This window comes from Macrosteles quadrilineatus, unplaced genomic scaffold (genome assembly GCF_028750875.1).
Source record: "Macrosteles quadrilineatus isolate MER2022 unplaced genomic scaffold, UCM_ALF_1.0 Scaffold_1__1_contigs__length_201487025, whole genome shotgun sequence".
Classification (NCBI taxonomy): domain Eukaryota; kingdom Metazoa; phylum Arthropoda; class Insecta; order Hemiptera; family Cicadellidae; genus Macrosteles; species Macrosteles quadrilineatus.
In genome coordinates, this window is record NW_026542594.1 from 180,328,754 (window position 1) to 180,356,392 (window position 27,639).

The following is a 27,639-nucleotide window of genomic DNA, read 5'->3' on the forward strand; positions in this document are numbered from 1 at the left end:
TAATAAAAACAATAACAACCAAATCAAAACAGATAGTATACTAGTTTGACAGTTACAATCAGGTGATCTTTTGTTTGCTATCCGAGTGACGTCAGAATATGTGGGAATAGCTAGCACACCTATGTTTTTTCCTTCCACCATGAGATTTAATGGTTTTACTAACTGCCTTGATTAGATCATGGAAACTGGCTTTTATGCCGTTATATGAGGTTAATATGGATTTTTTGCATATTTAACATGAAAACCTTCAAAATATTTCTGATATCTTCTGTTCTTCTGAGGAAATAAAACTTTTTTGGAAGCTGCATCCCTCCATGAATTTGAGTCCTTGCAGGAGGAGGATCTTACTGATGTTTTCAGTTGAGGTTTGTGAAAGATTTGAAGGTGAATCCCACCAAGAATAAGTTGATAAATGTTGGCATAAATCGATATTCTCTGGATATTGAAAATGTCAGATAGACTTGTCATTTGCCTTTGGGCCACACATTCACCACATCTGCGCCAAGGCCTCGGATATTCTCAAAATGATCTTCTCGCAGCAAGACACTGAACATCCATGGTTGCTTGATCTAGTATCAGTTCTCCATGCGCCAACAACTAAAGTACTACTGTAATCTGGTCACCTTACCAGCTCATTCTTACGTCTTATTCACTCTTTTCGTTTTGTCCCCATACGGGAAGAATGAGCTCTTCATTACCATAGACTAAACATGTTTCATCTATGGTAGGCTACTACCATCTAAATTCTCTTTGAACTTTTGAGAAAAGTATAAGTCACACCTCCATAAACCATATACTTATAATGTTCGTCATGACGAGAAACCTTGCGCAAAACTATCCAATATTTCATAAATTACACTTTAAGGTCGTAATTCCTTCGTAAAGGGAACTTTCCATATACCTAATGTTAAAAATACCTCAGCTGTACATATTTGTTTGTATTACTGTATTCTGTTTTGTTTATTTCAGCTTAACTTAACCAATAAATAATTGTATTAATACTTATGAAGTCAAACGGGGTAAAGCCCGTGGGTAACAGCTAGTTTCTCTAAACCATGTTGTAGAGCTTAAAAAAATAGTACAGAAAAACCCCTCATATCATATCCGACCTACGTGTGGGACCGAGCCCCTGACCGGATAACATTACTAAAACAATAATGCCCATAATTTGTATCTAATAACAACTGTGATTGGTTAAAAGTACAGTGTTTAAGTCTCTTTTTTTTAATGTATATGAACAGAAAACAGATAAACCGGAGACTACGTGTATAGCTGTGGGAAATATTTCGGATATTCCGAGGCCGGATATTACAGGTTCTACTGTATATTGATGTAAGTTTGTATTTTTATTTTTTTTTAAATTTAAAATTCTAAATGTAAATTTAAAGACAGATTATTTATGCAATCATTGAAATATGTTATAGGTTGTTTACATAAAATACTGATGTAGGTAAAATTTTTACCTACAAGCGCTTTTTAAGTAGCCATTTTAGTATTCAGTTCAGTACTTAGAATTGAAAGTTTCATAACAGCATTGTTTACTTTCATAACAGCATAGTTTTACATAACAGGAGTAACAGACCAATGAGGTTCAAAGATTGAGAGAGAAGAGAAGAAGTAAAATTATAATGCTTTGAACTTCATCTAATCAGCTGTTTACCAATTTAATTGTCAGGCTGTAGGTAAAGTAGTGTAAGCAACTGGCAAATAGTTTACCAGTAACAACACTCGTTCAAGTTTGATCATGATAAATTAAGTTTTTCCCTGCAGTAGAGGGTTTAGTTTTAGCTTCTTGTCAAATTGTTTAACCATTTTGTTGTGGTTTTTAATAGGGAGTAATGGCTTGTAACGGTGAGGTGGTTGCTTGGTTACCAATCTGTGGAAGCACATTCAACTCAAGTGCTTCCTAGCATTGCCCTTGTCAAGCAAGTTTTCAGACAGCAAAACATAGCTTCACAGCTCAGATAAATTGACAGTCAAGTGGTTTCCCTGAATAGCATAGTGAAATTTATTAATTTTACATGACAGCCAACATATTGCAGCAGAAAAAACACTTATCGACAAAGTGCTTTGTTGTATTTATCTATTTAATAAAATAATGACAGTCAAGTTGATGACATAGGTAGTTATTTGTTGAACAAATGGTATGCTCCTATTTTAGAATTCTTCTTTACATTAAAAACACTAAAATGGAACTCCAAAAATGTCAACCACTTCATTTCTTTTACAAAGCCCTCTTTAATGAGGTTTATGTTACACTTTTAAGCAAAAAGGATGAAAGAAAACTATTTTTCATTTCAACCATAATAAGTTTAATATGTACATCGAGATTAACTATCAAAAGTATGAAAATAAATAAGTCAAGGAGTAGAATATAATACAAACTTAACATTTTACCACAGTGAAACTTATCACAGAGATCAGTTTGAGTTTAGGAATCTCAAAACTAAAGTTGTATCTCGTACCGCTGAATCATAGCGAAGATGAACCAAACATTTTGCAACACAGATCTTCAAAGTTGCTGACGTCTTCACCCTTGATAAACCTCTTAAACTCTGAAAAAAATGTTTAAATCATAACATAGTGTGGAAGGTAGTCGAATGTATAGATTTTCATCATGAAAGTTGCTAATCTCTAAATATACCCTACTCTATAACAGTGTCGAAGGTAGCCCTTCATCAAGGGGTGGGGGGGATACCGGGGGCATACTCACCAGGAGGAAGAAAGGGGACAGGAGTCCTCCCCTGGGAAAATTTAAAAAAATTAACTTCTCTAAACACTATTTTTAAGCATTTAGAAAGTGAAATCTAGTATCTATTAATAATAGACAATACAATTTGATGAACTTTTTTGTTTATGAATTCAAGTTTCTAGATTCAGTTGCAAGTAGACAATTTTTATATTACATTTATTTACAAACTACATAAATTCATCTTGTGATCTGTGATTCATCTGTGTAAATTCATGAGTTGATCTGTCTTTATGTAAAGAATATGTTAAATTATTTGATGAATTATTGAATTATGTAAATATTTCAATCGGAATAACTTGTTAAATATGTTTAAAACAAGGTTTAGGAAAAATTGACGCAGCACTTAAAGAATCTAAATTGATTTTCATCTTACCAATGAACAAGTCCTTTGTTGAGGAATCTGAGAATACTTTACGAAGGTTTAAAACGGTGCTGTCGTAGTTTGCACTGTTGGAACTATAGTTTTTGACGGTTTCTTTGAAAATCTTAAATTCTTCGTCCTTGAGACTACTTTTAACCTGTAAAAAATGCAAAGACACATAAAGTTTAAGTTAAGCTAGATTTTTGGAGGAAAATGTCACTGGGTTTAGGAACTCTTTACAGGAAGAAAGAACAGATTTTTTTTTTAAACTTACCTTTCGGAGGTACTCAGCTGTGCTCTTGGTCCGTTGCTGATTGGAAGCTGCATCAGAACCTTCCGAGTTTGTTGAGTCAAACTTAAGCGGCTGAATCTTTAGTTTGCGCTTTTTCGGAGCAGGTTCTACATAAGAATCTGTCACTTCGTCTGGGTTGTTATACACAGCCTTTTTTATATCCGCAAAGGTTCTCTACAAAGAAAAATCATATTAATTTATAGTGAATACTACAAAAGTGATATGAGGAGGATAAGTTATGCTTGGTTAAAAATTTAGGAACTAGAAATTAAAAACAAATTATATTTTGTTTTGTATTCTTGGTAAAAGCTGTACACCAGAATAGATATAGTTTTTATATGAGGATCACGCTTAACCATACACTGAGTGACTCTACTCAATGGAAACCCATTCAACCTTCCTACGGCGTATTTCTGCCTAAATGTGGATGGCAATGAATGTGGGATAAGTGAAATGCCTTTGGTGGCTTTGTTACTGACTAAGATCAAGTGATTCTTTAGACAAGAGCATCAAAGCCCAAAGATCAAGGATACAACTGGGGCCGATTACAAACTGTCAAACTGATTTTTTCAATGATCCAACTAGCGAACTATTTGTTAAATGAGCACTATAACCACTAAACTACGCAGCAATGATTATTGAAATTTACTTATTTTTTACGTACATTACGAAAAGACAAATTTTTAGATTTATTAAATCAACTCCCCAAAAAAGTTGAATGAAAAATGTAACTAACAACCATTTGGGTTTTTCTGATTTTATCTGGTTACAAATTATTTTTAAACTAGTGTGCATGTTGCTCGAATTCGAGAAATTGCGTTATTTCAAAACGAATAACAGTCATATTTACAATGAGTTTAAAAGAGTCAACTCAAAGATTACCGGTGTGTAACTCAGACCATGTTTATCTTCGTTATTGATAAACCTAAAGCATTCCGGCCGGTTTTCTCCTTCTCAAAATGCCTCGCTGTACATGCAACACAGGTCATTGATAGAGGGCCAATTGTGAACGAAAAGTCGTTTTGGGGTAGTGTTAGGGCGCATTTGTAATCTAATAGTTGAGATTGTCCAGGGTCAGGTGCTGACTGTGATGAGTTAAGCCTATTACGGCAAATAAATGTACTCAATGCGCATTGAATTTAAAAATAAATATCAGCAAATGTAACCAATTATGTTCTTCATAAGGATAACATGGGAACTTTCAAAGCCACTGGGGCAGAGCCCTAGGGACTTTCTCAAAAATGTAAGGCCAGTTTGCAAATCTACGCAACACGCTCTTTCCAATGAGACGTCAATGGATAAAATCGGTTAAGAAATGGCGGAGGAGTTCAACCGACAAAGTTTCATGTAGCGTATTAATTATATAGATTATTTCAAACCGGGGCTCAAAATAAATATATTACTATTTGTAAAATATCATGTTCGAAAAATAATAAAATTGATGATTTTTGATGGAGTAAAACAGTATCTTGAACTTAACTGATTCAAACGATCAATAGCTCAAATCAAGGTCTATAATTTAAGAATTTTTTTTAACTCCCCCATAAGAAATACAAGGGGAGCAAATTTTGTTTACGTATAAGCCGAGTGGGACTGTAGATGAATGTATGTCGAAGCCTAATGTGAAATCTTTGCATGCATACCTTCAATTTGAGACCTCAATCACTAAAATCGGTCGGGTAGAAGAGCCAAATGAACTCGGAAAAGAAAAACCAAATTTAACTCCCATAAGAAATACACGAGGAACAAATTTCGTTTACGCATAAGCCGAGTGGGACTGTAGGCTAGATAAATATATGCCAAAGCTTGATGTAAAATCTGTGAATGCATACCTTCAATTTGAGACCTCAATCATGAAAATTGGCCGGGTAGAAGAGCCAAAGGAACTCGGAAAAGAAAAATCAAACTTAGGCCTAACTCTAACAAGAAATACATGGGGAGAAAATTTCATGTATAAGCCGAGAGGGACTGTAGTAGACAAATATATGCTCATGCTTGTTGTAAAATCTGTGCATGCATCTCTTCAATTTGAGACCTTAATCATGAAAATGGGTCAGGTAGAAGAGCCAAACAAACTCGGAAAAGAAAAACCAAATTTTTTTTGATATATATATATAAAAGATTGTTCAAGCAAAATAAACAAAACTTGCCAATTCAATACAACAAAAAATAAAATTGAGTTTATCATAAATATAACCAAAATTCTTACTATAAATAACTATAAACTAATGTACACATATTTACTGGCATCTTGACTGACCACTAAAATAGTGATGTATCAAAAGTCAAAACCGAATCCACAAATCTCAAAACCATCAATACTTTGGAAAAGTTTCGGTTTCAAGATTTGATTGGCAAGTTACGAGATTGGATTAAAAACTTTCAAAATTTTTAATATTGAGTTCCATTCTTTGTACCTTAGGTTACATACAAGCTGGAGCTAACAGATCACCACTAACACTGATGAAACTACCGATCATATTCTGAACCGCAATAGCAAAAAAAATGATGTTATGTTATAATCATAAATCATAACATTTATGATCTATGATAATACTAATGCTGGAACAACGTACAATATAGTAGTTTCATATTGATATTTATTTTAGACAAATAAATATTGATTACTATTCCAAATGTTTTTTTATTTTAATTTATTTAATATTTTTCATTCTTGTTTATGTTAGTGTCAGAAGAATAATTTATTTTAATGTTTTTTTTTTATTTCAAAAACAGTTTTTTAAAGTTTTTTAATAGTATGTTACGTTACTAGTCCTCAAAATAGGTGTTTACCGGGCGAGTGTGGTTGTTCCCGTGCGAGACAAAGTCGAGTAGGGGATTGCCATATGAGTCTGGTAAACACATTTTGGACACATTCAAATAACTGTACCTGTGACGACGGCATACTAAGAGCATCCAGAAGACCAGCAGGGGAGGGGGCTGACGAAGCTTTAGGTTGTGTCGTCCGTACAACATTTTCCAAAAACTTTTTCATGGACGCATCTTCATTTTCCTTTTGTTCTGCTTCTTTATTGGCTTGCTTAGCTCTTACTTTAGAATCCACAAAATCAAAGCTCGCTCCTGATTGGATGGGTTTGAGAGGTGGCTGAAATTAAATTGCGGAGGGATTAATTAATCTTATAATATAACCTATATAGAGATGGTCGTAATCAGAAATTTTGTAAAACATAAGCGATACCCGAATCAAATCATAAAACCCTATTTCATTGCTTGGTTATGGTAAATAAAAACTAAACATAGCACAGTTGGAAGATTGCTCGCACAGTTTATTTGTTTTACCACAAATCCATTACTGTGAACTTAAGATGTATTGGTATGAGTTTATAAAAGTATCTTTATTGAAGAGCATTTGAATTCAGAACACTATATTCTGGTGGTAGAGATTGCTTATTGAAGTTGGCCACTAACGCTGTCTTATACTTACCACTAGTTTGCCTAATGACTTAGGCCTATAGCAAGTCTTTAGACCACAGCACAGTTGTAGTCTACACAGTGGTTTCCCACCTTTCTACCCAAGGGCGGCATTGTAAGTTTGTGGAGGAAATGAGTGCCGGACTGTTAACATTTCAGTGCAGAAAGGTAGCCCCCTCCAAATAACTTTAATCGAGAACTCAGCAGTGATTTTTGAGATTTTCTTGCTGATTTTTATTTAGTTTCTATATATTACATGTTCACTAACTAAAATTCTTTACTTTTCTATGTCATGTTTATAATTTGTCATAACGTAATTATTAGATTTCTTATGATTATTCCAAATCTTAAGAAAGTTGATATTTATTGAGCAGTATATCAACTTAAATATATAATATATATTATGAAATATATTATGATATTATATTTCTTAAGTAATAGGAGTTTTTAAGTAGGACTGATGAAAACACGTTTCTTTTCAATGTAGGCTAAAACAAAGTTTACAAGATTAACATTTAATTGTATTGGCGATAAGAATACTTGACATTGAGTTTACAAGGAGTGTAAAACCAAAATTAACAGTGATTTTTTAGAGCTAATTTTTCAATTTCCACTTCAAGGCCAGCTCAATCAGAGTTCAAATTTGTTGTCCCAATCTTTAGGATTGATGTCATTGGTTCTCTTTAAACATCATAAATACGATCACTGTATATGGTCACAATATTACTAATACCACAAGAGATGTTTATAGTGCAGTCACTATCGCGGGAGACGATCATTGTATTGCCAAGGCCATCAAAATATGCTCGCGATTGTTGTCTTGAAGATTGCAGTATTGCCGAGACAGCACAATATAAAGAGTGTTGCCTTAATCATGAGTGACGATTACAGTATTGCCAAAACATCATGATATGTTCACGAGTGTTGCCACAATCGTGGGAGACGATCAGGGTATTGCCGAGACCGCCAATATACTTATGGTTGGTGTTGCTGTGATTGCGAATGATGCAGTATCGCCTAGACCACAATATACAGGCCTTCATGGCGAGACCGTAAGATATGTTCACGAGTGTTGACCCGAATTTGACAATCATCAGTGTGTATCATCATATAAAAATTTGTATTCCTCAGTAGAGCTCTGCGGGCCGAATAAACTACTCGGCCGTAGGTTGTAAACCTACTTATTTAAAACCTATTTATTCACAAAAATAAATAACTCATACATAAAATGCACCCTCAGTTCTATATTGACGTAACTCTAAATTCATGAACAATAGGCTTACATTGACCCCCATGGCTTTAAAGAACTTGGAGACTCTTCCATAGACGGGTCCGAACTCCAAACTCTTGACGATGTGAGGTCGCACCCAAGCGGAGAGAGCATTGGTGATGTTTTGTGACTCGAAGCGACAGTCACAGAGTAGCAGACAGCCAAAGTCGCTCCCGTGACGGATCAGTCGCCCCACGGCCTGGTTGACTGCTCTCGTAGCTTCCAACTCGTACCACTCTTTGCCTGACAGTCCCTGGACGAACAGTGTTGGTTATTATGCGGAAAATAGAATGTTTTAGCATAAAGACTTTCTGTGAGGTGGCGGAGTGTTTGACTTTTAATAATAGGCATGTTATTTAGTGTTAATAAATATTTGAAGGTCTTTCGAGTCAGCCGAGTTCCCTTCCCTGAGAAAATTATTTATAATTGAATTATTGTAATCATTAATCATTAATAAATCATTAATTTAAAAATTCATTATTCTGTTCTACTGAGCTAAACCTAAGATGGCGACCCTACCTATGTTCACTTAAATCATCAAACCTTAATTCTGAATACGGAATCCTTATAGGAATAATTTATTAGTCCAAATTCAAAAGGAACTACCATTACCAATTTTGTATAGAATCAAGAATCAAGAGTTTTATTGCCATTGACCTTTCTTTGTACAAAGGAATAGACATAGTCAAAACACATACAAAATATTCCAAATTAACAAATAAAATACAAAGTTTTACAAAATACTTAGTTAATTAAAATACAACATATCTAGAGAATATGGATCATGTAGGTACACATCAAAATTCAATATCAACTTTTGTTTTTAGAAATTCATGGATGCCATAGAAAGGATTATTTATCAACCATTCACATAATTTAGATTTGAATATCTTGAAGGATACTCATAACACCTTAACTGAAGTGCATTTTAACCAATTGGGTAGTGAAAGATAAATTGTTTAAAAATGAGTGATCACATCACAGAATAAGTACTGAAACGTATATAAGCATTGTTTTCTTTTAACCAAGTGGGTTAGCACGTTAAACAGACCTTATCGTTGGATCTCCGCAGGTTGTTCATGTACTCTTGTTTAAGCACAACACGCGGATCTCTGAACGGAGGATACGGCAGTCCTGTGATGATAACTGCACGACAATGTGAGTCCGCAAAGTCCATCCCCTCGGACACCTTCCCCCGCAGTACGGCCAGGAACACTGCGCCGCGCGATCCCTCTGTCTCCAACGCAGCCGAGTAGTCCTTCATCACTTCCGCTAAGCTCTCCCGTCTCTGTGGCTCCACAAATAAGTTCTGGGGACAAGAAAAGTCATTTTTTCTACTAGGGATTATTGTTTCAAGTAAAATTTGCATAGCCGGCTTAAAGAACAGGTACAATCCAGGGTGGTACAAGATTCAAAAATATATTTTTTTCCAATATGATTAGGCTCTAGACGTCATAAACAGTAGTGTCGACTATCCGAAACCCAGTCATCCGAAGTGTTGGTAACAAAATAATAATCACGGGTATCGTCGAGCCACACCGCCGTTTCACTATTCTAGTGGAGCAAGTTTACAGTAAAACAAATGAATGTTTACCAACCTTCTGTGCGTTTATCTGTGACCAAAGTCCTGTCTCTTGCCAGTGACTGATCGTCTTCTGCATAACTGGATAGGAGGGAAAGAACATAAGGATTCCACCTGGTACAATTCGGCAGAAGTTGTTTACAATCCTCCCAAGGTCTCCTAGATACTTGGGGTTCTCTCTGAAACAATTGAAAAACACGTTTAAAAACAAATAAGAGTTGCCTACTTTTAAATTCACAACTTTTCTTATAAGAAAATGGTGTGGGGAAGTGTGTAATCCTATCTAAAGTGAGAAGTTGTAAATAAGTAGCAGGGAGAATGAAAATTATATCTTCTAAAGGATTAATCATATTTGTACTGTAGACTTTCTCACCTTTTTGGTCCAAACTAAAAAAAAAAACACAAAGTAAATTGGTTACATGTTTCAAAACTTAACATAATATCTGCAGTACTTCAGGATGGCCCTAAACAATAAGGGAAAACAACAATATTTTTACGTTGAACAGTTCCAAAATGAACAGGTAGTGACGACTTTTTTTAATGAAGCTATCGTACGAGTGCACGAGTGAAAACAAACAAAGAGTATGACATACCTGTTTACGTAAGTGGAGAGGAGTTTTTCGCCAGTAGGACCTTTGCTCAGGACGTTAATGCACACCTGATGAAACAAATTAAATTTGTTACAGGGGTGATAAATCAGCTATTTTAACATGAGTTCAATACATCAATCGTTAATGATCAATCGGAAGAAAAGCTAATATTATTTTAAAAAGCATAGCACTTGAAATAAAGCAAAGGATTGATCAATTTAGAAGTCTTGACAGAGTTTAAAGCAAGCAAAAATTTACAGTTAGGGGAGAAAGAAAACATCCAAATCTTGTACATGAGTTTATAAACCAAATTAATTACTGAATTTGAAATTTGTTGATATTTTGCAATAAATCCTGATAAAAAAACAAAAATAATTACTAAAATTGCTACATTCCATATTTAATTTTTATCATTACATTCCATACTCCACTAGATATAATACCTTACTGCTTGTTTTGTAATAAGTTTAGTAAATTATTCCACATTAAAACAAAGCAGAGTCTTTCAGCAGAATAATGTATTTCTCAAATAAAATTAATCGTTAAAGCATTTCCCTATTCACACTAAAAAGGCTATAATCTATTCAATTCTCCTGTACCTGAAATCGATTTAAGAAATAGGCGGTGAGAAAAAAAAACTAGTGATATTTTGAAAATAAATTAGGCTGCTTACGTAAATCATAAAAATCAGATGTTCATATTCATATTCTTTATTCATATTTTTGTACAAAGGTGGTACAATGAATAGCGTCAATAAAAAGAAATACAATTACAATGATATTAGTAAATATTAACAAGTAAAATAATAACAACAAGTCTTTAGCTAGTCAAGAATGAAATACAAAATTAAAATAACTTAATGCTACCTATGCCAGGGAGGTGGAGAACTCCCATAGAATAAATAGCTAAATTTAATATATAATCTTTGAGTAATTTTTTAAACTTATTAAAATCTGTTTCTTTTTTTATATTTTTGGGCATAAATTTTAAAAATCTTTGGCCTGCATTGGACGGTTTTTTTCATAAAACTTGAGCCTATGAGGTTCAACAACCCCACTTTTTTTCCTAAGCTTATAGTTGTGGCTTGTAATCGGTTTTTCACTCAAATCTTGTTTTCTAGCAATAAGAATAACTTCATATATATATTGTCCATAAACTGTAAAATTTTTTAGATGTGTAAAGTGTTGTTTGCATGAATCATCCCCCTTAAGCTTGAGCATTATCCTGATAGTTTTTTTTTGCTGTTTTAAAATAGAGTCCATATTTCTTTGTTTTGTTGAACCGTATAATGCTATGCCGAATTGGATATGGGAATGTACATGAGCAAAATATATATTCATAAAGTGTTTATATTGCAATAAAAAGACATTTATGATAGAGCATAAACTCCAGAATTAATCTTTAGCAGGATCTTTTTAACATGCTCATCCCAATTTAGGTGCTCAACCTAAATCGTTAAACCTAGAAAATTTATACTACTTTCCCTGTTGATGTTTTGTGATTTATATTCTAGTGTTGGATCTGAAGATTTTCGGTTTTGTTGTGTTTTAAACGTTATGAACTTAGTTTTTTTAGAATTTAAAATAAGGTTATGATCATGTAAGTAGTCTCCAATGTTATTAAGTTCATTAGAAGAAAAAATTTGCATCTCCTCCAATGAGTCAGCTGATAAAATTAAATTTGAGTCATCAGCAGATGTTGGTGTTGAAGCAAAGAGCAGATATATTGGATGAGCATAAGGAGAGGAGACAAAGCTTTGACAACAAATAGGGATGAAAACCAAAAACCCCAAAAGAAAAATACCCTCAGAACGCCCAAAAGAGGAAAGATGAAAAGTAACTAAAGGCATGAAAATCTATGAAGAAGACAAAATAATTTGGGGAAGTGGATAGACAAATCAGGATCAGTGGATCAGTTGAGGACAAATACATTCTTTTGGATAAATATGTGTAAGACTGGGTAGGACAAATTGTAAATCAATCTAGGCCAGTCAGTTACCTGAGAAGGTTTGATGATGTGAGGGTTTTCCAGTTGCACTGGTATCGGAATGCCAAGTTCGGTGATTGTGGCGTGGAGAGGGGAGAGAGTCCCACTGGTTAGGATTATACTTGTAACTCCTTGCTTCAGTAGAGATCGCATCCTGGAACAAAAAACCTATAGCAACAAAATCCAACCTACCCTAACCTATAGTAACAGTGTCTAACATCGCCTAACCTATAGCCCGCATTATCTAACCTCACCTAACCTGTAGCCTGCATAATCTAACCTCACCTAACCTATAGCCTGCATAATCTAACCTCACCTAACCTATAGCCTGCAAATCTAACCTCACTTAACTTATAGCCTGCATAATCTAACCTCACCTAACCTATAGCCTGCATAATCTAACCTCACATAACCTAGCAACACTGTAAGGTTAACCTGCTATCCACCACAAAATCCTTTATCAGCTATGCTAGTTTATTTACCTTTTAAAATGTGTAAATGGATATAAACAGAAATGGTTCTCAAAACTAAATAGTCAACTTTTGATATTACAGAAAAATTTCTACTTACGCAAAACCCGGACTGAAGCACCAAAAGTTGATGACTTTCGCTGTAGAATTTTGTACTGTTTTTGTGTTAGACCATGCGTCAGGTTTGCTTTTCTTTGGTACTTCAGGTTCAATGTAAACCTGGAACATGTTATTAAAAATATTAGACAATATAAACTCTGGAACACAAGTTTGGCTTCATATGATTAACTTGAATAAAAGTCAAAGTCGAATCTCACCTTATAGTAAAGATCAGAGTTTTTGACACAGCCTCCTTCGCCAACACTGTTGAACACCGTCGTGAGGAACTCGCTAAACTTGAGCAACATCCCTCCTTTACGAGACAGAGCAGAGTCGCTAGTGGTCGTCAGGAATAATGCGAGGTTGGACAAACTGTTGTCCAGGACAGCAATCTTGTCAGCAGTAATCTGCGGAAAAAATACAAGCGTAATATATTGTCAGAAAGTTCATTTTTTGACAAAATCATTAACATCCACACTAGTGAGTACTAGGACTATCCGATCCTACAAAAACGAAATCTTCATAAGTTAACTATCATTAGTTTTCACTTTCCGTGGACATAATATTTCCATTGACATTATTTCTTTATTGCCTTTATTTCAACATTACGTGTCCATTGACGTTACTGCAGTCAACGACTAATTGTCTATGACAAATATCAAAACATTCATATGAGCATCATCGCCATGAATATAATCAAATCAACAATCAAATGCTGTAAAAACAATCAATGTACTGCATTTGGATGAATATGACACAGAAAAAAATATTGTTTTATTTTGTGAAATGAAAAAAGTGCTTTATTGTTCAAATTACATCATAGTAGACCTCCATATATGTACCACATACACAACACTAAAGTTAACATAAATAGTTATTTGTGTAACTAGAGAGCAAAGTGGCACTTTGCTGCACACGAGAGCAATTCAATTCAATTCAATTCAATTCAATATTTCTTTATTCATTGAAGCACAAAGTACATGAATAGTGTCATTCTCTTAAATGTTTTTATATTACAATGTTATATTCTATGGATACAAAGTTCTTAAAATCTAACATAAGTTTATACAAATTACAAATGAATGTTCCTTCTAAAAAATTTAAAGTTCATCAAAGGAATACAATACCTTGTTGATGAGAAATGTTTTAAGACCCCTCTTAAATTCGACCATGCTTTTTGCCGATTTAATTTCATTTGGAATTTTGTTGTAAAATTTGGAGCCGGTATAACTTGGTTTTTTACTGTAAAGTTCTAATCTGTGGCGGTTTAGAGCAATGTTGGTAATTATGTGTTGTTGGCAATGTTAACCTTATGTGTAAGGAACGATCTCGAGTGCAGCAAAGGTCTTTTGCACTCGTGTCACACATTATATTTTTCCTACAGTCACTATAAAGCATATAAGTAATTAGTCTTTCAAACACTATACAACACGTTTTTAGGTTCAGCTGGCAACAAAAATAGGTGCCCTAGAGAAAGTAGTCCCCAATCCATATCACTCCGCTATTTTTTCCTCGGCAAGCAATGTGCTCCGCGACTTGAGAAAATAGTTCCGTTTTTGTAATTTGAAGTGGTTTCCGTGCCTAAAAAAATTCTTTTAAAGGTATTTTCTTGTTTATTAAGATCTTAGGAATGTTTTAAAAACGTGTTAAAGAAAATACCAGAAAGTTCAGAAATACTGAAACTATAAACACGAAATGATAGGTTAAATCGTAGTTATAATAGTCAATCAGCTGCTCATAGTATTATTATATTTAAGTGTTGCCAACCTATTTCCAAGTGTACACGGATTACGTGCATAATAGAACCACGCTGTTTTTGTTTTGTGTTGTTTCGTTGGAATCCTGATGTGCGCCAAAGTATAAACCGTACGACCAAGTATAAATATGCAGCAATTAGGAGGTTGGGTGACTGTAGGATAAATAAAAATAACATACTGCTAAACAAAACCTAACACTTATTAAATAATGGTCAATGTTGACCGTCTGTTTGGTTGGCAACATAAGTACTTTCTTATTAACAAAATAATTCCAACTGTACAGTAATATTTTTTTTATTTTAATGACACAAGCGACACATAGATATAATGAAGAGTGCAGTTGAGCTAATTATTAACAAACAAAGTAACACCAATCACTTAATTTTAACACTGTATTCATTTTTTTCCTTTTTTGAGTTTCAATTTTGTCTAGCCTAAAATATTTGTAAGCTCAAAGACGAAGCCATATGATGAAATACCGAAATCTCTTTCAGTCGTTTTCTCAGCTGTTCACTTGTTTGCTTTACGATTTGATAGATAAAACGAATAGAGATAGAACTCTAGTCTCTTCGATACCACAATTCACAACATCTAGTTTTGAATGTTGGTCGCTTAAATGCTCTTGTCAATCTGACAGACAAAATGTCCAGCACACTCAAAATGTCCGTCATTGTTTTTGAGACGGATTATTAGCCTAAAGTAGCTTTCTACGGGTTGACCAACTGTAGAAAACATCACTGATGCACTAAGCCAAGCAAGGCCCTAGCTACGATAATTTTTTTTTTCTTCAGAAAACATTATTTATTGTAAATGTGAGGAAAATGCTACAAAGATTTTTTGCCACAAGACTTATGGAGCTTATAGCATTTTTCCTCCAAGAATATTTCCCCAGCTTAAACCCTGACCCCGAGATAGCAGCAAATATCAGGTTTAGCATTTAGAATTTTTTTTAGTTAGGTACTATATATTCACAAAGATAGTTGAAGGTGGAAGTTTAGTTATTTTAGTTGTTATGGGTTCGGTATATCGGCCATTGGCGTTCATTGATTGATAAACTTAATAACAAGGTTTTTCCAGCTACATTGATAATTTTTGCTACATATTGACGACCAATCAATGATTTGATTAAAACACATGGGCCACAAACATAATGTTTTAACCTACAAATAAAAATTAAGAGCAGTTATGAATCAAATCCTCTCACCTCAGCTTTCGAGAGCAGTTCAAATATATAAGAGGCAGGGAACGTTTTCCCCGTCTTCTTCCCTTTGTCCGGTCCATCTTTCACTGTATCGAGTTCTACCTCGTCCACAGCGTTCTCCAATGAAAGGAACATCGCCTTCAGAACACACAAGTCTTCCAACGAGAAGTCCTTGGGAGAATCATCCGTCATGTCGTTGAGATCTTGCTCAAACTTCTTCATAACCTGCAATATGTCATTGAGAACCTCTATAAGCAAAATAACAATGTCTGTAAAATGTTCCAATTAAAACGAATAACATAAAAAAGTTTTATCAAATTTGTTGGAGAAAAATTACTTTGAGATTTTACTTTATTACTTAAGGGTTAGTGTACTTTATTAAAATTTTAAGGATATTATAATCATCCAGTGCTCGATTTGTAGTTATGAGGTGCTGGAACTGTAACCTATTTAATGTGATTATAACCTATTTATGCCAAAATATATAGAGTGTTGGCTGCAGGTTGTATTTCGCTCAGAATTCAAGATCCACAGATATATTTGCTGTCTTATCAAATGTGTGTTTTCTAAAATATGTTCAATTAAAAAAATTGGAGTACACTTTTTTTAATTGTATACATATTTAATACTTATATTTTTCTTGGCGATTTGTTGAGAGAATTATGAAAAATGAAACATGAACCAGTGCTAATTTTAGTTTAATACTAACGTTTTCAAGCAGAGAGAAAAATAAACAAATATGAACAGTTTAAAAATAATTGAATTTTGAGGTTATGTGATTGAGTACAGATTAAAGAAAAAATAAAACAGCCAAAAAGAAAATTAAAATTAAGGTAAGTAGAATAACTATTTTACCTTCTTAAATTTAAACCAGAGAGGAACTTTGTTTCAAGTACCAACTGGTGAGCAAAATCAGAATTCCTTAGGACCAGTTTGTTGCATTTATTGGTTTGATGTGGGTTTACTTTGTGAAGGACTCTAAGGGTATAGCAGCCTTCAAAATTTTGGTTGTGGTGAGCGGCATGATTTTAGATTCGTTTTCTTTTATCTTCGTGTACCACATCAAAACGATGGCCTGTCATTCAAACTCGTAATGAGTTCCTTTTGGACAATGTTTACTCGATGTACTGAATTTGAACAATTTCAAGTTCAAATCCCCATGCGAAACCCTTGGTCGGCTGACGACAGTCGTCCAATCAGAACGTACTATTCTCAGGCCTGTGATACGTTAACGGGGTCATAGTGAATGCTATGAGCTGGGAACCATTCTCTTTCTATCTGTGCAAGTAGACTTGTTTGTTGGGTAAGCTTCTGCTCCGCGTCGCTTGTTGATATTAATTAAAGCTAGCTAGCTGGTGAAAATTTTAATTTTGTCGAAGGGATATAATTGCATTGCGATTAGTGATTGGCGGATCCAAGAAAATGTCGGTACCGGATCCGGATCTTGAAAAATTCGGATCCGGATCTTCGGATCTTCGGATCCGGATCCAGATACAGGCAGATAAGGGCTTGTTAAAAAAACGTAATTAACAGAATGAAAATTTAAATCATGTTTAAAATTAAATTGGTAAAGTTTAAAGGTTAATATATCTTATATATAGAGTAATCTCCAATTGAGCCCATAATCCCTCATTTTTTGGAGACACTAAAACTTTTCCAAATCTTAAAATAAAACTGTTAGTTGATGATATTAGTTGGGCAATGTCACAGTACTGTATATTACGACGTCAATAACCTGTATGGTTAGGCAATGTCACAGTACTGTATATTACGACGTCAATAACCTGTATGGTTAGGCAATGTCACAGTACTGTATATTGCGATGTCAATAACCTCTATGGTTGGGCAATGTCACAGTACTAACATTGACTAACCATACAGGTTATTGACGTCGTAATATACAGTACTGTGACATTGCCTAACCATACAGGTTATTGATGTCGTAATATACAGTACTGCGACATTGCACAAACATAGAGGTTAATGACATCGTAATATACAATATTGTGACATTGCCTAACCATACAGGTTATTGACGTCGTAATATACTGTACAGTACTGTGACATTGCCCAGCCATACAGGATATTGATGTCGTAATATACAGTACTGTGACATTGCACAACCATAGAGGTTATTGACGTCGTAATATACAATATTGTGACATTGCCTAACCATACAGGTTATTGATGTCGTAATATACAGTACTGTGACATTGCACAACCATAGAGGTTATTGATGTCGTAATATACAATATTGTGACATTGCCTAACCATACAGGTTATTGATGTCGTAATATACAGTACTGTGACATTGCACAACCATAGAGGTTATTGACGTCGTAATATACAATATTGTGACATTGCCCAACCATAGAGGTTATTGACGTCGTAATATACTGTACAGTACTGTGACATTGACCAACCATAGAGGTTATTGACGTCGTAATACACAATATTGTGACATTGCCTAACCATACAGGTTATTGACGTCGTAATATACTGTACAGTACTGTGACATTGCCCAGCCATACAGGTTATTGATGTCGTAATATACAGTACTGTGACATTGCACAACCATAGAGGTTATTGGCGTCGTAATATACAGTACTGTGACATTGCCTAACTATAGAGGTTATTGACGTCGTAATATACAGCACTGTGACATTGAGTAAAAAATCGGGGAAAAAATCGGTCATTTACATGGATACAGACAGCTTTGTGTTAGTAAAAAAAATCGGATCCATGAAAACCGGATCCAGCCCAAGATCCGGAATTTTTTGGATCCGATCCGGTGCCGGATCTAGCTCGGATCCGGCGGATCCGGTAATCCGATATCCGGATCCGACCATCACTAATTGCGATCAAAGATCACATAGAGACCGAATCAAGTCAATCACGCTTTTATTCCAGCTAGCGCAAGCCGCCTTTTGCAATTTACACTGCTACACTGCTTTGTATAGCTGTGAATTTTAAGTCTCCCAAATCACGATAGCAGAGTCTGCCCAAATTGAGTGTAATTGTGCTGCTATGTCCGGACATAATCATAACTAATTTAACTTTGTCTACACTCGGCCCTACTGTCAGTCACATGACCGCGGCTACTGACTGCCAGGTAGTAATTCAGTTTAGGCGCTAAATTCAACATAAATATATCATAATATCAGAACAGTTGTATATAGCAAAACTTGTATTTGTGTTTTTCTGTATTATTTTACTTATTTGCCTCATTCATCCTTTCAGTTTAAATTCACTTAACAACACTATTAGGTCTTGCAAGTACAACAAAGAGGTTTAACAAGTTAAAAGTTACACTAAAAAAGATATATCTTTGAATATAACAAATTATTTTGTTGTTAGTAGCATAATAGTAAAATTACTGTAGTTTTAAGGTTGGATTTTAAGGTCCATTCATTTCAAGTAGTTTTAAGGGCCAAAGAATTTTATTTTTTTCTTCACAACGACAGTTGATAAATAACATTGCAAGTTTAACACAAGTTGATCTACCAACAATCGTATAAAAACCTTGTTGGTAACTTTGCTATCGAATTTAATTGTACTTTTTATAAGTTTGCAAATATTCCACCAGGGCTTGTGAGATGGTTCACAGCCGTGTTTAGAATTGTTTTTAAAGACCAAGAGTTGTAAATTATTGGTCTTACCAATATATTTTTTTTAAATTTTGTCGTTTAAAAAAAATAACACATGATGGTCTGGAAAAAAATTCTTGTAGGCCTACTGGGGGATGATTTCAAAATATTGAATGCTTCTTTCATTACACTGATATTTTTTTGTGGCCCAGGATAATATTGAGGATAATCTTGGTTGAGTTTTTTTTTTTTTTTTTTTTTTTTTTTTTTTTGAACTGAAAATATTTAACATTTATAAAATACCTCAAGGGGAACTGAAATTTGTTAAAAAATACATGACAGTATATAGTGGCAAGCTGCTTTGATAAACTTAGGATTAAACGACAAATACCTGTGTGACTTCCGCAATACAAAGAGCAATGTCCGTACTGCTTATCTGAACAGAAGCTGACTCTTCACATATCTTCTCTACGTTGTGAGCTTCGTCTAGGATAACTGCTGAATTCTGCCAACATAAAAAATCATTATAATAGTTGTAGTGGTGTGCGATTCATCAAAAATGCACTGAAATTTCCATTAGATTCATCAAATTGCGATTCGATTTAGCATGCATTGAAATACCGATGCATTGACACTTGTACCGATTGCATCGGAAAAACCGATACATCGATGCATATGTAAATCTAATTTATAATGAGTTTTAGACTATTTTTACCAATGTATTTATTTTACAATTAATTTATCTAATAATGTTTTATTACACAGAGTTCATTTTTAAGGTTTACGTTTACTTAATAAATTTTAACTTTTTGGTAGGCATAATCACTGATCTCTTTGGTTTTTGTAAGTGTAACACTTTTATACATAACTGTATTTTTATTCTTTATTTCACAAATATTTATTACAAATATATCATGTAATAACATGTATCCATTCAATAGACAATAGGCCTAAACACTGATTATCCATTTTTTTTTTGTCCTGATCCTTAGAATGAACCCAAAGTATTGAAAGCCAGCAATGTAAAAGTGGAAATAAAGTTACATCATGTTTTAAATAAACTCAATTTGACTTAATTTATGTCAATAATAATAACAATTGCTTTGGTACAGTTCTAATTGTTAGTGAAGTCTGGATTTTCTTTGACCAATTATAAAATTAGCGGTGTCCATCAGCAGGAGGTTAGGTCAGCAACTATCCTCTTGTTCATAAAACATTTTATTTTGGACATTTGTTTACTTTAACCTTTTTTAAGGTAAATGATCCATTACAGTATTACAAGTTGTAAATAATTTTGAAAGATCACGCCGTGCTGCATCGGATTTAAGTTCCTTGAATGTTTAATCACATCGATGCATCAAATCGAATAAAAAAAGGCTGCATCGCACACTCCTAAATAGTTGTAAATGTTAGCACAATAATTATACTTATGACTTTTTTTTTTTAATTGAAAAGATGACTTTGGGCCAGAAGTTTTAAAGGATTTTATGGTGGATATATTTAACAGCAGGCTCACTTTACTGAAGAAAATACATGAAATGCACAAATTAACACACAATTTTCAAAGCTAGTACATCAAATGTGTGATGTAGACCATACATACAATTAAAATGTATCTATTTAATTAAATTACAACTTATTATAGACAAAATTCAATATTAGGACACTCAAGAGGAATATCAAATAGTGTTTACCTTAGTGACAATAAGGGATTGCTGTTGGATTTAACTAAAGACACTTAATACTGAGTGGCCTTGTATAGGCCTAGGATCTTATTACTGAGTGTCTACGTGTAAATTAACTTGTTATCAAGTTTAGAAACAACATTCTACAATAGATTCATGATCTTCGGATTGAAGCAACACTTCCATCCACTGAAGCTTTGGCCTCGATGTGTGCAATCTTCAGGGTGATTTGCATTCCGCACAGTTGTCGTAACACGACAGCAACTGTGCGGAAGTCAAGCCAACCTCCATCAAGGCCGAAACGTCGGTGAATGGGAACGTTGTTTTTGACACAGACAATCCCAGAAGCCAAATCTACAATCAGTGACTGTGGATGCCTGTCCAGGGAACATAATACAAAAGCCTATAGACATCTGATGACTTTTACTCACATCCAAAGTCAGTCGTTGTTGCCGTCTCGTCTGAGGGTGAAGCAGATAATTGTACGGCATAAACACAATATCGGCAGACGACATCATTTCACGAGACATGTAGTAGGGGCAGCACTGTGTCTTGTGGCCAAACTTCACCAAGTCCTCAATATCGGCAACCTCGGTGGGGAAGTTGTTCTGATCATGCTTCCGAGACTCCAAATTGTTGTAGTAGTGACAAGAACGAGCGCTAACTTTCATCCGACACATAGCCACCTAAAGTGATAACGATTATGATAGCTAAATGTTTAAAGCATAAATAAATGAGCCAGTTTCCTGCTAGTCCTGTTGGTATTGAGTTTAGTGTGGTATGAGTAAGTTTAATGTGGAGGCATTTTGTTAATGACAAATAATCTAGGTCTACTCACTATTTTCAATGCATTTTTAAGGAGTTTAAACTGAATAACCAAGGTTTGATTTTAATTGTGAACCACATACCCAAGCTGGTTGGGTAGCTGAGTGGTTATAGTGCTCGTATAACAATCGAAAGGATACCGGTTCGATACTTAGAAAAGTCAGTAGCTTTTTGATTTTTGATGGTTCGCTCCTGGACCCAGCTGCCCTGATCGGGCTTTAAATAAATTATCCTGAGTAATGAAACAGATGATCTTGATCTTAGTAACAAAGTTACACACATCTCACTCCATTCTACACTCATATTTGAGTTAAAGGGGCAGCGAACCTAAGTACTCGTCAAACTAAATCTATTAAATAGGGAATAGATGTCATATTTTTAAGGGGACATTTTAGTGTAAATCCAATCAGGCAAATGGAAATTAGCTAAGTCTGCAGGTTTGCTGCGGCGGGGGTATTTATATATCTTATATCGCCTCGACATTTTTAATATCTATTTGTAAGAAGATAAAAGTAAGTAGGCCTAATTATATAATAAATTCTCGCATATCCTATGGTATAGCAATTTATGGAGGAACTACAAAGAAAAATTTGGACAAAATTCTTCATCATCAAAAAAATCATTCCAAATAATTTACAAAATTAAAAATAAACACCAATCAATGAAACTATTCTTTTCTAAATTAGGTGTTATGACAGTCTATGACTTGTATATTTATGAAGCTAACTTATATTACATGTAGGGCCTAAAAAAATTAAACCTCCAAATTAATAGTAGGCCTACAAATATTCGACACTATAAATTAAGGCATACTAGGCAGGTTGAACAACATAATTAAAGTTTTTTTAGAAGAAATGTAGTTTCATTGGCATAAAATTCTTATTTATTTTACATAAAATTATAATAGAGGAAAATAGTTTTGAATTATATTGTTGAGAACATTGTGCGCTAACCTTCATCTGTCCGGTCTCCCCGGCCAAGTCAGGATGAAGACACATCTGGTCTCGAGAGCCGAGCACGGCCGACTTCATGTGTCTGTAGTTTGTACGCTTCAGCTCCTTCATAGCCTGAGCGAGTTGTGAATGAGTACGAGAGGCATACACGATCTTGGTCATACCCAGTTTGTCACCTAAACGAATTGTATATGATCAAATGATCAAATGATCAAGTTCACAACAAACAAATTATAATAAGCAAACTTAGTACCGGTACCTGACAACTTGGCAATGTCGATTTCTGCGATGGCCAGTAAAGCATTTCTAAATAACTCTTCGCCATTGTTATTTCAAACCTGGTGGTAGCTTCAATAGTTAAACATTTACTTTATTTGGACCTAGCGGTAATTGAAGGCATTAAGACCGAGATACATAAGTCACACATATTTTACACCTGAAGAGCTATCAAGATTGTCCATCAGTCAGCAGAATATTTTGAAAGAAAGTCAAGTCCAAGTCATTTCTTGAACAAAAAAAAAAGATAAATGTAGGCCTAAACAAAAAAAAGAAAGGTTGAATTAGATATTTTGCCCTTTTCCTCCAATAACCTGGTATTTTAAAAACTCAAACTTCCAGTCCGAGTTTGTGGACTGTATTGTATCCAGTCTCTTCCAGACCGCATATAAGCCGAGATTAAAAGAAACCACAAAAACCATTAAAAAATGTAAATTAACCATTGAGTGCAAAACAACTTAAGTGATTTAATGAACAAATTAGGATAATTGTTTTGATTCAAAGCCTAAAGGTAAAATGCAAAAAATTATTTAAAATTGCATCATCTACCTGCACTAATTTTTATGTTGATAAGTTTAAATGATATTGGAATTTTGTAAAAGAGAAGATACTTTAATATAAACCTAATTTGTTATGTTCTTGTTTCTTTCTCTAATTAGCCTGAGTTACATTCATGGTAAACACTCCCAAACAAATGTGAAACAAGCAAAGCTGGTGGAAAAATTACAACTTCCGTCGAACTCAGTGGCAAAGCAAGACCTTTGAAAAGTGGGAACAGACTACAAATATATACACATTACAGCATTTTACTGGTTTTTTTACGGTTCCTTTTATGGGATTTTTATCCCTCTGGAATTTTTGAGTTTCACGACATCAGTTCGATGGATTAAACGCGGAATTAAACGTATATTTTCACAGTTGTGAATTTAATCAGAACACATCAAATTATAAAAACCTAGAGTTTACGGGCCGGAATTTTACCCCCCGATTTTTTAACCACGGAATTTTACTCCCCTAGCCAGATTTATAAATTAGTGAGAATGGTTAATTATCTTCATTCAGTTTTAGTTTAATAATAGTAAAAGTTTTATTATTATTAAGTAGCCTATCTTAATTTATTTGTAGCATCAACTAATCGAACAGGTATTTTATTTTAATTTTGAGATTTGGGTATCAGGATTGGATCTTTGAAGCCAACTGTTGGTTTATATGACGTATAAACAAACATCTGAATGGTAATTGTTTTGAAGATTTCTTTACTGATTTATTATACAACCGTGGTAAAACAATGTTTTAGTTTTGTGTTATTGTACTACAGAAACTAAATACATTGTGTTTCACGGTGGTACAATGAAATCGTTTATGGAATGTTCACCCAATCATCATTTAAATGAGATTCAGTTTCATTGTTTTATAGATTGTTACTGAACAGATTCAGTTATCATCAACTCAGTTTATTTTACATACTTATTAATCAACAGTTGGCCCCAGACGCAAATCCCGAACATCAAAATTAAACAGCGAATTCTGTTTACTTAGTTGTAATCACAAAACAAATAAGTAAAGAGGCTTCTTTAATAAAATGTTTAGTTAAATAAAAAAACAGAAATAAGAAAATCAATAACTCTTAGTAGTTTCTATATCCGGCCAGGGGTAAAATTCCAGAGGGTAAAATTCCAGGGGTAAAAATCCGGCCCGTGCATCTTCAGTTGTATGGACAGGGGGTAAAATTCCAGTTTTTATTGCTAATCTAATTAATCACGCTCTGTCTATTTTCATTAGACTTCCAAATCCGCGGGGGTATAATCCCGCCCGCGAACAAACTTTTGAGCGCTCAGGTTACTACGTCATAGTGACGTCAGCTTTGCCCAGAGGGTAAAATTCCAGGGGGGTAAAATTTCGGTGACCCCTTTTCATTCGTCCAATTTATGTAATCTGTCCAAATTTATGACCCGTCCAAACCACTATATAAGCATCCGCACCGATCAATTAGGGTACGTTCAAAATTATTTATTATTATGTTTACAACATCAGTTGGCCTTAACAATTTTATTTACTTAGGTATTGGATTTTAAATGAATGAAAATATATAAAATTTATTTTCAATTAAAATATGCAGTTAATGCAAACCTCACATTTAATATAGGTAACTTGGGCTACTGTGATCACACTAAACTAATTTTATAGAGGATTATAGTTATAACCTACCCCATGATGATTCACCAGGCTCCTTAGTTGCATTGACTTTCTTAAGTTCTGACTGTAAAACTTTAGCAAACGACAACTGTGAGTCAGTAGGTAAGCCTTGAGCATTAGCTTGAATCTGAGCCTTCTTTAATTGGAGCCAAGCGAGAGATGAGCACAGTAAGCTTAGAGTCTTTCCCGTGCCAGTGGGACTCTCCAGCACTCCATTCACACCCTGGGAAAATAAAGGTAGAAATTAATACAAAACAAATCAAATAGCCTAAAAATAAAAAATACACACTCATTGAAAAAAAACTAAATAAAACACCACATTATTGAATTAATCTACATGCTAACTAAAACAAAAACAAAATATCAAGTCATACAATTTATAACTTATAGATGGTAAAACAAGTTTTTGTAGTTCTCAAGTCATCATTCAAAGTCGGGAAAGTTTTATTACATCTCTGGCTGAAATTGCACAAGCTACTTCGAAGTTTTAAAATAATTAATGTAACATATAGGCTACACCCTAAAATTTAACTTTATAAACATTGAACTTTTGCATAACTTAGTCTGAACAGATTATCCACATGCATTGGCATGATGCTACTGATAATGAGTGTGGACCTGAAAAGAGAATGCCACGTGAAATTCATTATCTCAAACTAAATAACTTCTTGATCAGCATTGTAGGCTACGTGTTATTAAATTTACGGAAAGTCCAATCGAAATTGATCACCACTTACCATCTTTTTTGTATATTTACTGTCTTGTGAGTAACAGTATAAATATATATGTTTTAAGTGTTATAAGACGTAGGCTATTTTTAATTTACTTTCCGTATCTCAAACTGACACAATCGTTCTCATGATCAGTCCTGAAAGAAGGCTCACTCAATAAAAACTCATTATGTTATACAGCTATGTGTGTTTATCTAAACGTATATGGGCTATGAAGAGAAGCCAATAAGTTTTAGCCAAGGCCTATTTCATGTTGTAGCTTAGGCTTATTTTATTAAAAAGTGGAACTAGATCTGTGGCGGATCCAGAGGGGGGCTAAGGTAAGGGGGCGACCGCCCACCCCCCCCCCCTTGGGCATACATATATATATGTATGCCCCCTTGGGCCTAGGCTACTTATATATATTTTTACTGTATGTAATACAGTAGTGCATACAAATTACTTAAAATAATTTGTCACACTCACACTAACTTTGGACAAATAAGTTTAAGTTAAATGGTATAAAACTGCCATTTGGGAGACTTAGTTTACACAATTTTTTCGGCCACCAGGTTCGCCCCCCTCCCTTGAGACTGTTTTAGATCCGCCAGAACTAGATAAAGGGGACTAGCGAAATGCCGTATTGTGGCACTGTTATTGGTAAACATTGACATGTGTCTTCCTTACTAGCGCAGCCCATCCATCCCTGGCTACGCCCAGTGGTTGCACAAGCACAATCTCAATAAAATGTGTACAACTATAGAACTATGTTGTAAGTTACCACTAACTGTTATAAGTAAAGATATTGAACTCTTGAGATCTGATTGTGTGTTAACGGATTGTAGGCCTACATCCTGATTTGAATTTGTCCAACCTCTTAATGTAGGCTAATACTCCAGACGAACTCACCTTTTGAAGACATTCTATAACTTTTGACATGAAATCTTCCTGAAGTTTGTAAGGTTGAAATGGGAAGTTAACAGGCACATCCCTCAATGTTATTTCAGTCATTTCCATTAGCCTACTTATAGGCCTAGGCTAATGTAATACTCTAAGAAACTAGAAAGTTTACATTATCTAATAAGGAAAGATCATTAAATAACATTAAGGAAGGAAGTGCGTTTTGGGCGAGTTGGAAGTTGTAAATTTTTAAATGGATAATATTAATATTGACAAATTTGACTAAATCACTAGGGCCTAACCCCAAAATACACCGATCCTACCTAACCTACATTCATTGAACGAACAGTGAACATTCGAACATTGTGATCTGCTGAACTGAACTAAACATGAACATCTGAGATGCGTGTTCCCGCCTTCGCCCGCTTCGCCACACAAAAAAAGGTGCAGAATGAGAAAATGTGACTGGTGTGGTGTGTGCGTGGGGTCCCAGATTATCGACATACACTATAAAGGTCGATTCACACACATCAGTTACGGCACGTCACAGTAAAGTCACTTCAGGCACGTCACAGTTAACAAAAATATTCTTTGATGGATTTTCTATTGCGCTATCTACACTCATCCGTTGCAGTCCCGTCAGTCACTCTGCTGGCATCCGTCAGTCAATTTAAGATTTCTTTCCAACGATACTTTTTGATTGTTCGGACGCCTG

General features: G+C 34.5%; 1 protein-coding gene across 2 annotated transcripts; it reads right to left on the reverse strand.

Annotated features, from left to right (window-relative positions):
- Positions 1-2,304: 2,304 nt before the first annotated feature.
- Positions 2,305-27,369, reverse strand: LOC128983285 (regulator of telomere elongation helicase 1 homolog). 2 transcript variants are annotated; one of them, XM_054402525.1, is made up of 17 exons: positions 27,257-27,369; positions 25,327-25,537; positions 22,843-23,018; positions 21,496-21,750; positions 19,771-19,884; positions 15,796-16,017; positions 13,053-13,241; positions 12,836-12,954; positions 12,278-12,419; positions 10,283-10,347; positions 9,706-9,868; positions 9,159-9,416; positions 8,121-8,360; positions 6,296-6,511; positions 3,388-3,579; positions 3,126-3,270; positions 2,305-2,555 (listed from the first exon to the last, which is right to left on the reverse strand). In XM_054402525.1, the coding sequence occupies exons 1-17, from the start codon at positions 27,278-27,280 to the stop codon at positions 2,473-2,475; spliced, it is 2,814 nt and encodes a 937-aa protein (XP_054258500.1). In that variant the 5' UTR covers positions 27,281-27,369; the 3' UTR covers positions 2,305-2,472. The 2 variants fall into 2 exon arrangements, with proteins under 2 accessions (XP_054258500.1, XP_054258499.1); XM_054402524.1 differs by lacking the exon at positions 27,257-27,369 and adding an exon at positions 26,934-27,240.
- Positions 27,370-27,639: the final 270 nt, after the last annotated feature.

What these genes read in the sequence shown, in the direction of transcription:
- LOC128983285 (XM_054402524.1), bottom strand. Translation starts at nt 27,041, where the DNA reads ATGGAAATGACTGAAATAACATTGAGGGATGTGCCTGTTAACTTCCCA. An exon ending in GGGAGACCGGACAGATGAAG is followed by an intron (nt 21,751 to 22,842) that starts GTTAGCGCACAA and finishes TTATCACTTTAG; the next exon opens with GTGGCTATGTGTCGGATGAA. An exon ending in ACATCATCAAACCTTCTCAG is followed by an intron (nt 10,348 to 12,277) that starts GTAACTGACTGG and finishes TTGTTTCATCAG; the next exon opens with GTGTGCATTAACGTCCTGAG.